General features: G+C 56.1%; 1 protein-coding gene across 3 annotated transcripts in view; it reads right to left on the bottom strand.

The window, feature by feature from the left end:
* Positions 1–13,464, bottom strand: part of RIMBP2 (RIMS binding protein 2) — a 113,678-nt gene extending 100,214 nt beyond the window's left edge. Inside the window, exon 1 of one of the 3 annotated variants that reach the window (XM_053929012.1) lies at positions 13,278–13,464. In XM_053929012.1, coding sequence (XP_053784987.1) covers positions 13,278–13,319 — 42 coding nt within the window. In that variant the 5' untranslated portion in view covers positions 13,320–13,464. Of the gene's footprint in view, positions 1–3,032; positions 3,090–13,277 lie in introns of those variants that run through there. The other 2 variants (XM_053929013.1, XM_053929014.1) reach the window with 2 other exon arrangements.

The following is a 13,464-nucleotide window of genomic DNA, read 5'->3' as shown; positions in this document are numbered from 1 at the left end:
TGATGAATGGGTGGAAGGAAGGAAGGAAGGAAGGAAGGAAGGAAGGAAGGAAGGAAGAAAGGAAGGAGAAGGAAAGGAAGGAAGGAAAGGCGGGTGGGCAGACTGAAAGATGGATGGAAGGATAGGTAGGTAGGTGATGAATGGGTGGAAGGAAGGAAGGAAGGAGGAAAGGAAGGAGGGAGGGAGGAAGGGGAGAGGAGAAAGGGAGAGAGACAGGAAAGGCAGGCCAAGGGGGGCAGCGGGTGGACTGCAGAGTGTGCTGAATCCCGCCGCAGCTCAGGCAGCGCCGGTCGGCCCCACCGGACCGGGACAGGGCCCGCGTGCTGGGCAGCAGGCTCCCTAAGGAGACCGGATGGCTTCTCCAGTGGGCAGAGCAAGAAGCAAAGCTGTGGAAGCACAGGTTATGGGATATAAGTACCTAATTCTAAAGGACCCAGAGAAATGCAAAACAGAGTTTTCTAGAAGTTGGTGTCAGCCACTCCACTTCATCCACAACAGACAAGGACAGCCAGACCAGTCCCTCTCTGGCTCTGAGAGCCTCCCACAGAAGTGGGAGCCGTGAGAGAGTGTGGCGGGAAAACCCTCCACCTGGGAGCAGCGGGGGCTGGCGGGGCTCCACGGGGCAGGCTCCTGGCACAGGGGCCGTTTGGACTCGCCTGCGGAAGGCCACACTTCACCTGCAACCCTCAACCAAACACTAAGAGAACAGGAAACACCTCCCAGAGGTGCTTAGCCACTAACCCTGTGGTTCTCAAGGTGGGTCCCCAGATCAGCGTCGGCACCCCTGAGAACTGAGCAGAACAAACCCTGGGCCCCCCCAAACTGCTCAGACTCTGTGTGTCCACCCGAGGACCCGGGCGGAGAACAACTGCTCCAAAAAGCACCAAGGAGGGCCCGAGGCAGCTCCAGACACAGCCGCTCGGACTGCCCCTCTCCTCGTCCGGGCCAGCACCAGCTGTCCGCTCCCCACCACCAGGCACGCGGGAGCCAAAGCAGTGAGAAACCCACCTGTGGGGAACGGGCTGCACTGGTTTGCCTCCCTTTCTCTTAATCGCTAGGGGTTCCAGCCCAGTCTGCACTCCACCCCCTCACGTGGGGAGGTGTGACGCCACCCACGCCCAGCTTGCTGTGGCTGAGTGCCCACGTGCTCTGGGGTGAGCCAGACACAAAGGCCTCTGGCCGGGGTCAGGGTGCACCCCTCCAGCTCAGACACCTCCCCAGGCACGCGGGCAGTGCCAGCCTTCCCTGACCCAGTTTTTCATCTTCTCAGAAGAGGGTGGGGGTGGTGATATCAGCTGCCAGCCACTTCTCTGAATAACCTCAACATGCTCTGCTCTGTGGCCCAAGTCCAGGGCTCGATGGCAGCCCTGGACCCCAGGGCACAGCCCAGTTACCCCACACCGCAGGCGCCCCCCCACCTGCCTTCCTCCTACGCCCTGGCCCCACGCTGAAGCCGCGAGCCTACACCATACCCGTCGCCTCCCCTGGAGGCTCCAGATTCACGTCACAGGAGCCCACAAAACACCCTGAGAAAAGAAACCCAAACCTCAGGCGCCAGCAGCAGCCAGGCCAGGAGATTCCCGCAGGGCCACACCTGGGGCGGGGTAGTTACTTCCCAGAGCCCCCCACTGCTCACTGTGCAGCTGGAAGTATGTCCCCTCCTGTTGGTGCCCCGCTCACTCAGGTTGAGAAACTGGGCACGGAGAGAGAGAGGGGCTCCACGCTCCACCCGCCCCCACACCAACCCGGCCACAGCAGCTGCTGGGCTCACCAGCCTCCCCTTCCATCTGGTCTCCCACTCTCAGGGAGCTCACTCCACCCCCTCTGCTCCCATCTGCGCCCCTGGTCTTCCCTTAGCGCGGTGGGGTCTCCTCCAGGAGAGGGGGTGATGCAGGGACAGGCTAGGTTGGGCCTGGCACCCTCCCCTCCCCTCGCGCTGGCCCCCCTCCACACTTACCCTGGCATCCTAGGCACCTGCCAGGGTGGAGGCCAGTAGAAGGGTCTGGGGAGCCCCTGCCCTGGGGACCCCCTGCCCTCTGCCCTGAGGGGGTCCCCATGGCCTCTCCCTCCCCTCTGCCCAGTGACAAGGCAGTGAGCCCCCTCTACCCAGACCTCAGCCCCCGACGGTGACCATGGTGATGGGACAGTCAGGGCGGGCTCCCTGGGAACAGGAGCAAACCTGTCTCCACAGAGGCCTCAGGCTCACCCCTGCGCCCACCCCACCCCTGCCCTCACCCCAAACCCAACTTCCCTCTGGGCAGGTGGTCCTATAAACACTGCATTTCCAAGTGAAAACACAGCCTGCGGGGGGGGGGGGGGGGGGGGGGGGGGGAGGCTGCCGGCTCGCAGGCTGCTGCGTGCACACAGGCACCCGCACACACTCTACCGGGAGCATCTGTTTTGACAAACAAATTATTCAAGTCAGTCCAGGAGACGTGAACTGACAAATCTTAATGTGCCAGTTGCTTGTCCGTGCCTTCCACGTCTGAGCTGCTCTGGGGATGCAGCAGCCAACTCTCAGCTTTGGGGGGCCACAGCCCCTTCCCCACTCCAGCCCCAACCTGCAGGAAGACCCGGTCCAAAGCCCCCAAGGCTTAGATCAGAGACAATCAGACATCCCGTCCTGGGGTCCAGAAGGCATTGCCTGGCCTGGTGTGAAAGCTGGCCCCGGGGGGCTCTTCTGTAAAGCTAGGGGCTGGAGCGAAGAGGGGCCCCGCACAGACAGAGGAACTGGTCAGCCTTGCCCTTCAGAAAGGGATCCATCCATCGATCGGGGGGACCAGACGGCCCCATCTAGCCAGGAAGGCGGCTGGTCTGGAGACGCCCCCTCGCATGTCTCCTGCACCCTCGCCCACCCTCGCCCACCCACAGGCTTCCTGGACCCCTGCTGAAGGGCATTCCGAAGCCGCTGGAGAACTTCGTCAGGGTGCAGTGTCTGCCACAGCCCTGCCATCACTGCCGCCCTGCAGCTTGGTTGGGGAAGGTGAGGGAACCAAAGGCTATTTTTAGGAGAAAAACAAATCTCAGCCTACCTTCCAAGCGGCAGGGCCAGACTCGGAGCTCCACTGCAAAGGCGAGGACTGCAGTCTACTGTGTCAGATTACAAACTGGAGGCGGAGGGAGCAGCGGCAGGGAAGGGAGGCGGAGGGAAGGAGGGGGCGGAGAGAGAGGGAAGGAGGGGAGAGGAGAGGATCATCCGCCATGCAGCGGTACCCAGCGCCCATGGAACGGCAGTGTTTAAACACCCGCACACACACACCAAGATGGCCTTCCCCTCACTGCCAGCTTCCTTTTCAGCAAGCTGTGGTCAAAAGCTGGGACAGAAACAGAGGTGAACCCGCTGCCTGGACACACGGCTCCGCAGGACTCCCCTTCGTGGGATAAGAGCGCCCCATCTCCCCTGCTGTTGGACAGGGGACTCCTGCAACCGCCAGCCCGTGTGCGTGGGCAGCAGCGGGGAGAGAAAACCCGCCTGTGCTCAGCCCCAGGGAGCTACAAGCCAGGGCTGCCAGGAATTAGGTGATCCTGCGAAGACCCGAGCGGTTGGGGTCTTTACCCTCCGGTCTGGCTCCCCGTCCCCCAAGCCTCCAGGGTGAAAACGACATGAAACCTCCCCCTCCCCTAGAAGTTCAGGGGGCTGCATAAATGGACCAGCTACCTAGCAATGCAAGTGAGCAACAGTCCAAGGCTAGGAAACCGCACCCGGACTTCCTCCCCAGGGTTGAAATCACATCATTTAAAGATGCTAACAATCTAGTCTCTGCAACAGAAACCTCTGTGTCGGGCCCCCCGGATGCCAAGGCAGAGAAGGGTCCTGCTGCTTCCCGCCTGTACAGGACACGGGAACCAAATCACGCAGGCACTGTGAACCACGGCGACCTTGAACTCAACACCTTCCCACTGCAGCTTCTCCAGAGCATGTGGTCCAGCAGGGTTTCCAGATCAGGACCCTGCTGCTGCCGGAACGTGGGGAGCACCCAAAGGTGCCTGCAGGTGGGAGGCTCCTTCCAGCCCCATGTTCACAGTCCCGCCCGGGTCATCGGTCGCAGAGCTCTGTGTGACAGCTGCACTGGGTGCTGACCCCCCTTTCCTGTTTCGTTCTGCAGGCGGAGCTGTCAGTCCCATAACTGCGACCAGGAGAGAGAGGAGCTGCATGAGACAGCAGGAAGAACGGTGCTCAGGGACACTCGTGTTCGTATTTCATGACAGCCACAAGGTGAGCCAGGCAGTGTCCACGGACGGGTGTGGCCCGGCCGTGCAGTGGAACACTATTCAGCCGTGAAAAGGAACAAAGCTGATGTGCTACAATGTGGCAGAACCTTGAAAACGTGTTGCTGAGTGAGAGACGCCAAGCACAGGACACATGCATCACATGACTCCCCCTACAGGACACAGCTGGAACAGGCCAGTCCGCAGACCCAGAAAGCAAAGTGGTGATGGCGGTGGGGCTGGAGGGCGGGTGGGGGGACAGAGTGGGATGTGACCACTCATGGGGACGGGGTTTCAAGGTGGTGCTTGCACAACATCATGAGTATGCTCAATGCCACTGAGTGGTGCACTGTGAAGTGGTTAATTTTCTGTTATACAAACCCCCTCGATTGAAAACGAAGAAAAAGCAAAGGCTGGTGAACAGAGCCTCAACTGAGCGTCCCACTCAGCCCTGACTGCGTGTGGGCCTGAGCGGTCAGTCTGCCCCTCATCTACAGAAGGCCACATCTGCGTCTAACGGGGCCCCCCTTCGTGGGCTGCTGGGGGAGACAGAATTGACGGAGGGAGACAGAACTGTGCCCCACTTAGGAAGGACGCGCTTTTCTAACAGGTCCGTCCCGGGCAAGCTGAGGCCCTGAGAGGAAGCGTCCCTGCAGAGAGCCACGTCTGGTCCCAAAGGAAGGCAGAGCTTCCATCTCTCGGTGCCAGGTTCCAATCTCCCAAAGCCCAGGTGAGGCTTGTGCATAAGGTGGCGGACAATGTAAGAAAGGAGAGACTTTCATGGGCCTGCTTGGAGGTGCCCAGTGATGCAAAGGAAGCCATCTGCCTCAGCCAGGAGTGGGGACCTGGTTGACACTGCAGAGGAATCACCCAGTTCTGAAAACTTGCCTTCCTGAGACCCGCTGCCGTGAAGAAATCAAAGAAGAGAACCACCCCCCTCTCCCCGCCCCCAGCTCTGGTAGGAAACAGACCATACAGAAGCCCCGCTATTCACCGGGCCCATCAGGCCACCAAGCGCTCCCAGAAACGGGCGCACGTTTGCCAGATGTCACAGACGCACCCTATGCAAAGTTGCTAACGGCCACTCAGAGTTTTCCGGCGATCGTGCAGCAGCAGCCTAGCCGGCCATTCCCACTCGGAAGGGCTGTCTGAGAAAGCGCGGTCCCACGGCTGGCACCGGGGTTCTGAGGGCTCAGCACTCAGGCCGCGAGAGTCAGCTGTGGCCAGAGAGCTAACGCTAGGGCTGCAGCGCTAAGAACAGGGCCGTGCTGCACTGAAATCAGAGCCGCCACACGGGCAGCCGGCTTTCTCCAAGGCCCGTGGTGCAGTGTGGGCACCTGTGCCTTCCTGCGGAACATGTACAGGGCCGGTGTCACTGTCGGCTCCGCACTGGGCCAGCAGCTTTCTCGTGGGCAAACGGACACAGCGCCCCATCCACACAGAGTGGGGACACGGGGCGGGCAGGGGGGAGGGTGAAAGGTAGGCATTACCAGAGATGGTCCGATGGTCGAATGGGAAAACCCGGGCGAACCACAAAACTGCTACAAGTAAGAATGGAACAGGGTGGGACGGACTGCAATGAGGAGAATTCTACATATGTTCCGGAATAGAGTAGAATAGAATAGAACAATACATTAGTGTTGTTCCTAGCAAAAATAATTTGTATACTATTGCATATAATAATATATAAGAATCAATAGCTTTCCTCTACAAGAAGAAGGGCCAGTCAGAAAATGCAGTGGAAAGGGGTAGAATCCCCTTTACAAGAGCATGCAAAAAGAAGAATATCTCTAAGAATGATGTGAACCAGAAATGTACAGGAGATATATGGAGAACACTGAGGAGCAACAGGAAAACTGAGTGAAGAGAAAAGCACGCCGACACTTGCACGCAATGCCCGAATCTCACAGAACTGCCCGAAACCAACCCCACGGTTGGTGCGATCACAGCGAACACCGATGCCCGAATCTCACAGAACTGCCCGAAACCAACCCCACGGTTGGTGCGATCACAGCGAACACCGATGCCCGAATCTCACAGAACTGCCCGAAACCAACCCCACGGTTGGTGCGATCACAGCGAACACCGATGCCCGAATCTCACAGAACTGCCCGAAACCAACCCCACGGTTGGTGCGATCACAGCGAACGCCGCGGCAGGACGTTTTAGACACGGGCGCTGGCTCTGACCTTTGTATGAAATACGAGCACAGACGTATAACCCGGAAACTGTTTAGGGTAAAAAAAGTGAAGGAAGGATACTACCCTCACTGGACATAAAAATACATTGTAAGTATATAAGTAAAATTGGTTGGTTGTGGTGTATAAACAAATAGATCAACAGAACAGACTTGGATAAATAGATCAAATTACATATGAGAATTTAATACATCATAAAGTGGCACTTCTAATCCATAGAAAGGATTGATTATTCTATAAATGATGGAGGACTGGATAAGTTTTATAATATTCTTATATAAAAATCAGTTCCAGATGAATCAAGTATTTACACATAAAGGAAAAATTGGACGTCCTAAAAGAAATTAAGGATTTTCTCAGCAAGACAGAAAAAGCCCCAGAGACGTTGAAAGACAGTATGATTGAATTAGCCTACCTGAAATTTAAAACTTCTGCACAGTGAAAAAAAAAGCCACGTAGAAAACTGAAAGACAAGTCACAAATCGGAATAAAATATTCGCAACACAAGTTTCAGGCTCAGACGTGGGTCCAGGTTTGGTGGGACCTGGAGTTTCTTCAGTTTGAGGAGACTTGTTTAAAAAAGGAATTTTTTTAAAACCCACCCATACAAAATGGTACAGATATGATTATATATAAAGAATGGACATATAAATCGCAACAAATTCCAGACTTTAAAGAGCTGACGAATGCCACAAATACCACAAAGCCCAGGAGAAGCAGCATTCTACTTGCTCAGCAGCCTGCCTGACACGTTTCTACAACACTTTCACCTGCACGGTCTCTGGTCCCCTCCTGCGGGACCGTGGTTTTGTGACACTATCCTCTTTTGTGAGAAGAGAAAGGAAAATGCCTTCCCTTAGCGTAACTGACCAAATTTTCTTTTCCACAGTTATTACTGGTTTAAAGGTTTCCTCCCACCGATTTGTTTCCTGTGAAATTGTAACGGGTGGACTTGCTCTCTGAACCGCTGCGCAGGGTGTGCGTGACAAGCGCCGCCCTCTGGTGAACACCGTCTGGCTCGATGACCTTCGAAGAAGAAGGCGACGTGCGTGGAGAGCCACGTTCGGATTTGCTGGGCGGCCAGGCTCTTCCAGGCAGAGCGTCTGGTAGGCCGTGCGAACGGCTTCCTCCACTTACCGGGTCACAGGTCCTGTGAGGACTGTCTTTTGTCCCCAGACATTTCACACCTCCCTTCTCACCCGTCACCCAAGTGCCTCCAGGGCCAAACGAGTCAGCTGTGACCATCCCATGCTCTTTGGCCATTCAGGGTCACAAGGGTTAATTCAGAACAGATGGCAGTGGCAGGGGTACAGGACGGCCGGTGACAGTTTACCCCTAGCAGTGACGGGATGTCTCAGAAATGCCACCGTGTGTTGGACAAGCCCGAGGGAAAGCCTCGCCAGAAAGACAGGGTCATCACAAGGGACTGCAGCCCGAGTCACTTCAGTGACTCCTGGGAATGCGTAGCTGGGACCCTTCCAGGGTCGGGAGGGTTCATGAGCGAGGGGCTCTGGAGGCTGGGCCTCACCGGCTTCGTGATAACCCACCACATGATACACGAAGGACTGAATCGCTTAATATGTAAAGAGCTCTTGCAAATGAGTAAGACCAACAGTCCGATCGAAATGGATACATAGGCGTTTTGGAAGCAGGTGTGCCTTTGGGTGGCGGGCACACGACGCGGTGTATAGATGATGCGTCACAGAATTGTACACTTGAAACCCATATGGCCTTATTAGCCAATTTCACCCTAATACATTTAACTTTTTAAAAACCATATGGAAAGAAAAGAAATGCACAGGCTTTCAGGAAGCTCACTCACGGTGGTAGGAGTGGTTGCCTCTGGAGAGAGGTGCTAGGGACCAAGTTTGAGAGTGAAAGTCCCTTTTACTCTGGCACAACAGGAATTTTCCACCGTGTACAGAAATATTATTTTTTCTTTTCTACTCAAAACACTAGTATTTACTAAAACCCACTGACCTATAGAGAGAAGCAGCTACGATAAAACAGGACCCCTAATGAGCCACCAACACAACAGCGCACCTGCAACTAACAGAAGGTGGATACCGGGGCCGGGCAGCCCCTGCCCCCCAGCCTGTGCGTCCAGAAGGTGGGGCTCCCTCCGAGAAGGCCCAGCAGTGTCTGTAGCCACAGCAGCTCATCCTGGAGCAGAAAGGGCACAGTCCTTCAGGGCAGCCACAGGGCCACGGCCACAGTCAGCTCCTCAGGCAGCCTGTCCTGCGCCTGTGTGAAGGCTGACAGGGCTGCCTGTCCCGCGGGGCACCTGAGTGCCTTCTGCTGGAGAAACACCGTCCTTCACCCGCAGCAGAGGGAGGGATGGGGGAGAGGAGGAGAGAGGTGGCAGGGAGAGGAGAGGTCCTGACTGGCACGAGAATCCCCACAGCTGAAACTCGGCCCTTCGGTCGTTGTTGGGTTTCGGCATGCAGGCCGCTCTGAGCTACAGACAAGGGGTCTTGCTTGCCCTCAGGATTTATCCAGGGCTCTCTGGTTTCTCTACTTAAATGTATTCACTCAAGGAATTCGCTCAACCAAGGTACACTTCCCAGCACCCACTCTGTGCCTGGAGCTGCTCTAGGGGTTCAGACCCTGGCAGAGAAGGAGCCCCCGACCTGCCCTACATGCTCAGGTTGGGCAGGCGCATCTCTGCCATGAAGGCGCGGAAGGCAGGTGAAGCGGACGGAGAGGTGGGCTTGGGTGGTCAGGAAGTCCCCTCTGAGAAGGAGACTGGGAGCAGAGAGTTAGGGCGAGTGAGGGAGCAAGATGCTTAGGAAGAAAGTGCACCAGGTGAGAGAACAGCTAGGAAGACCTGTGGTGAGAGTCGCCTGGGGGCGGGAGGAGCCACCCAGCCACCAGGAGAAAGGAGGGGGCAAGGACCCTGTGGCTTTTTCTCTGAGTGAGAGAAGAGCCACTGGAGGTTCAGGGGGCACGACCTGCTGTCTTCCGTTTGCGCAGGGCGACTGCAACAGACCTGGGCAGGGAAGCCACGCCCTGGGGGTGCAGGGGAGTCTCGCGCCCTGAGTGTCCCATGACTCAGGATCACATGGTTTGATAGCAGCCAACAACAGAGAAGTTGTCCTGGAGAAGATTCTGGAACAGCTACTTGGGCGGTCTCATACCAGAAGTGACGGTGGTAGGAGGGGGAGCTGCCTGACCTGGTCAGCCAGCATTTCCTGGCCCTGTGGGCAAACTTCTGCGGAGGAGCAAAGGCGATCGAACCCACTGGGATCGGCCTGTCTTCACCCCCACGTTCAAGCCAAAAGGCCCGGAGATGCAGTGTCGTTTGGTTTCTCTTCTTCCCGCTCAGAGTGTGGTTTTTGTGAATCCCTTTGAGAATGCGTTGAGAGCTGTGCTCAGCATGTGGCCGTTCTCCAAAAGCACATGGAAAGAGTGGGAAGCCCACCAGAACGAAGCGCTGGTGGCCCAGGACGGGGCTGGCTTGGGATGTCTCAGGCCGTCCGGGGCAGCGATGAATCTTCTCACCTCCTCCTGTTTGCTCTCGCACACACACATGCACACAAATGAGACTGTCACCCACCAGCTCCTGGACCAGCAGCAGCAGAGAGACTTTGTGACAGTTTTCTTCAGTCGGCCGGGAGACTCCGTCAGGAATTTCAAAACTGCAGGTGTCTTGCCAAGTACAGAGCCGGTTCCAGCCACAAGACCCACGCCTCATCGCCCGCTCAGGAAGCCCAACAAGCTGAGCTAAAACGCACTCATCTTCCAGACTTGGCTTCACTGGGACCTCTTCCATCAGGGTTTGCACAGGCAGAGCCTGCAGGGAGGTTAATTACAGGGAGAAAGGGACTGAGGGGGTCATATTTGATGCTGAGACTTAAAACCCTAGAGCCTGCACACAAAGCTCCACCTTTTTGAGTTTGGCTGAAAAGGTGGGTGTGCAGGCAGGCCCTCCTGCCCTCAGGCCCCTGGCTGACACAGTCCGAGGGCTGACGCCCACCTCCTCAGCCCACGGGTAGCCTGCTCACCTCAACCCCACCTCCCTGGCTTGACTCACTCATTTCCCCTGCTGGCCGGCGTGAATCTGTGAGCTCTGGGTCACGTGATCTAGCGTCAGCGACTCCTGCCTAACCTGCGGCAGACCGTCCCCACTGCGTGTCACACAATGGGGAGAGAAAAAAGCTAGATGCCCCCCTGCGGCAGAGAGAGGAACCAGGTGACCCCCTGCCCCAGAGAAGAGGCTGCAGCAGGAACTGTGGGTGCCTCTGACTCTAGCCTGCCTCTGCCACGCTGGTTCCAACTCGACTCTGCACCTAAGAAGATTCTCCGCCCTCCTGGGCGCCTCCAGCCCCTTTGTGAAAGGAACAGCCCCTGGGGATGAGAGCGTCTGTGGTTGGGTTTTTCATAGAACCAAGTCCACTTTTTCCTGGATTATTCCAATAATTCATAAATCAAGGCCATAGAGGATGAAGCATAACATCCAACTTCTAAAAGTTTCAGTCGTGGGGTGGCTGTCGCTGTGCTTCTCCGCACTTCTGCTGCGTGAACACCTGCTTGACAGCCTCAGAGCGCGGCCCGGCTCGTCCCGCACACAGGCACTGAGTCTCCTCACAGAACGTGTTCCTCCCGGCTGACACCAGCTTCCTCTGTGGCAGGCCCAGGGGCAGGACACCACTCTGGGTAGAGCCTTCTGGAGTGATCACTGAGGGATGGTAAGTTCGGTCTAGTCCCGCAGTGGGGATCTTCCAGAGCTCCCTCCCAGAGAAATAAAACAACAGACTGTCCCCACCATCACCCAAGTCCACTGTTTCCAAGGCTGAGCTCACACGCGTCCCCTCGGCTGCCCATCCCCTTGCAGCGGGCACTGCAGTCCTGCGGCTCTCGAACCCCGGAACCGCTGCCGGGACAACCCTGTGACCCGCGCTGGCAGGCCAGGGTCAGGTCAGAGCACCCAAGTTGCGGAGCCAAGGGAGCTGAGCCAGTTACGTGAATGACCACATCCCTCCAAACCACTGGGTTCCCTGGGGGGAGTCTCACCATGGGGAGGCTCCTCTTGGACTCCAGCTAACGGGGCATGAAGCACAAACATCCCATGTGGTTAATTTCCCACCTGGGATTGGGCATTCCACGCCTACAGGAGACAGGAGTTCTAGAAGGTGACCCCTGATGGTCGAGACTTCACAAGGGGGTGAAAGACAAACATGGTTTGGGGGGCAGAGCAGAACCCACTAATGATGGGGGGGGAGATGGTGGGGGAGGAGGCAGGCCTGGGGTTACTGGGGGAATGCAAGGGCCACCCAGAGTAATTCAGATTAATTCCAAACTGTGGAAACCTGACCCAACACATGTGTGGTCCCTGGCGGGGAGCCTTCTTCTGGACAGTTTCCAGGCTGAAGGGGACCTGGCCTTCTAACCTCAGTGGTGGCTGTCACTAAGCCTTTGAGATTGTGCACCAGGCTGCTGTAGAATTGGAGTCACCCTTTGAAAATTTACACACCAAGAACTACAACCCTAAAGGTTCTATCTAGGTCAGACCCTGGAGAGTAGGCAAATCACCCATGAGGGGAAATTCCTGGTTTTATATGGTAGACCAGGTGACAGGGGTATAAGATACAGGTTCATGGGCTAAGCCCCACCCACCACGTGTCTTTGCAAATCCAGTTTCATTGGAACACAGCCACGTCCATCTGTTTGCAAGTGCCCGTGGCCGCTCACCACGCCCTACCTGCAGAGTCAGCAGAGACCACGTGCCCAGCGGAGCCTGAAACGCTTGCCGCCGACTCTGTAGGAAAGCCTTGCCATTCCTCAGTCAAAGGTTTCCGGAAGCTTTGACCAGGTGGCCAGCTGATAGAAGATTTCAGGGCATGCGACCCTAACGCACGGATTAGTTACAGGGCAGTTACACAGCCTCAAAGTGTCACCCCGCAAACTACTAATTACAAGGGGAAAGCAGTGACCTCAGAGCAGACACTTTGACAGACACTGCCTGAGCCAGGCACCCAAAGCAACATCGCCAGGAACAGGACAACCCAAACCACAGGACGCACCATCCTGGTGGGCGGCACTGAGAACTCAGCATCGAGTCAGCAGCCACCCTGCCAAAAACACACAGCCAGGTCCAGCATGGGGAAACACCAGGCAAACCCAAACCAAGGGGCAGTCCTCTCCACACGCCAAGGTCCCAGTCGACAGGGAGGAGCCGGGGGACTCGAAGGGATATGACGACAGCATGCAGCGTGCGATCCCGGGCTGGACACTGGACCGGGGAAAAAAGTAGCTGTGTAGGACCGTTATTGGGGCAATCAACAAAATTTGAATAGGGGCTATTGATTAGATAACAGTATTTTATCAGTGTCAAATTTTCCAGTTTTGATCATTGTACTGTGATTATGTAAGAGAACATTCTTATTCTTAGGAAAAACACACACGGAAATGTTTAGGGATAAAGGGGCAGTATATCTGCCGGTTACTTTCAAATAGGTGGTTCTGGGGGAAAACCTCTCTCCTTCCCCTCTGTGTGGAGAGGTAGGTAGACAGACGGATGGAGATGGATGGTAGCCGGAGAGATAGATAAGACAGATAATCAGACAGATAGATGATTAGACAGAAAGACAGAAAAATGAAATTGGAGTAAATACAAAGAATAGATGAATGCGGGTAAAAGGTATGAGTTCTTTATGCTATTCTTCCTACTTTTCTGTAAGTGTTAAATTATATCACAAAGCTCTTTTTCAGTGCTAAAATAGAACAGTAGGACATATAGTAGACAAATCTGGAACAAAAGAGTAGAAAAATCTCCAAAGTACCGCCCAGGCCGGAGCTTCGCGTCATTCCTGGTAGCCCAAGCTCTCCCAGTTCACTGATTTACAGGCCAATGATGCAAAGAGGATTTACCCTGAGACCCCGGAGCTGGTCCCTGGGGCCCTCACTCTTCATCGCCAGTACACGGGTCTCTGGGTGCTCGTCCAGCCTGGCAGCCCTGGGCACCTGCCGCAGGGCCTGCGTGTCTCCATCTAACTGGGGACTCCAGGACGTGGTGGCAAGCCGCCTTGCAGAGCGTGTTCTTCTTGTCTCAGGTGAG

The sequence above is a fragment of the Desmodus rotundus genome, chromosome 7 (assembly GCF_022682495.2).
Source record: "Desmodus rotundus isolate HL8 chromosome 7, HLdesRot8A.1, whole genome shotgun sequence".
Lineage (NCBI taxonomy): Eukaryota > Metazoa > Chordata > Mammalia > Chiroptera > Phyllostomidae > Desmodus > Desmodus rotundus.
This window is presented reverse-complemented; position numbering and strand designations above follow the sequence as displayed.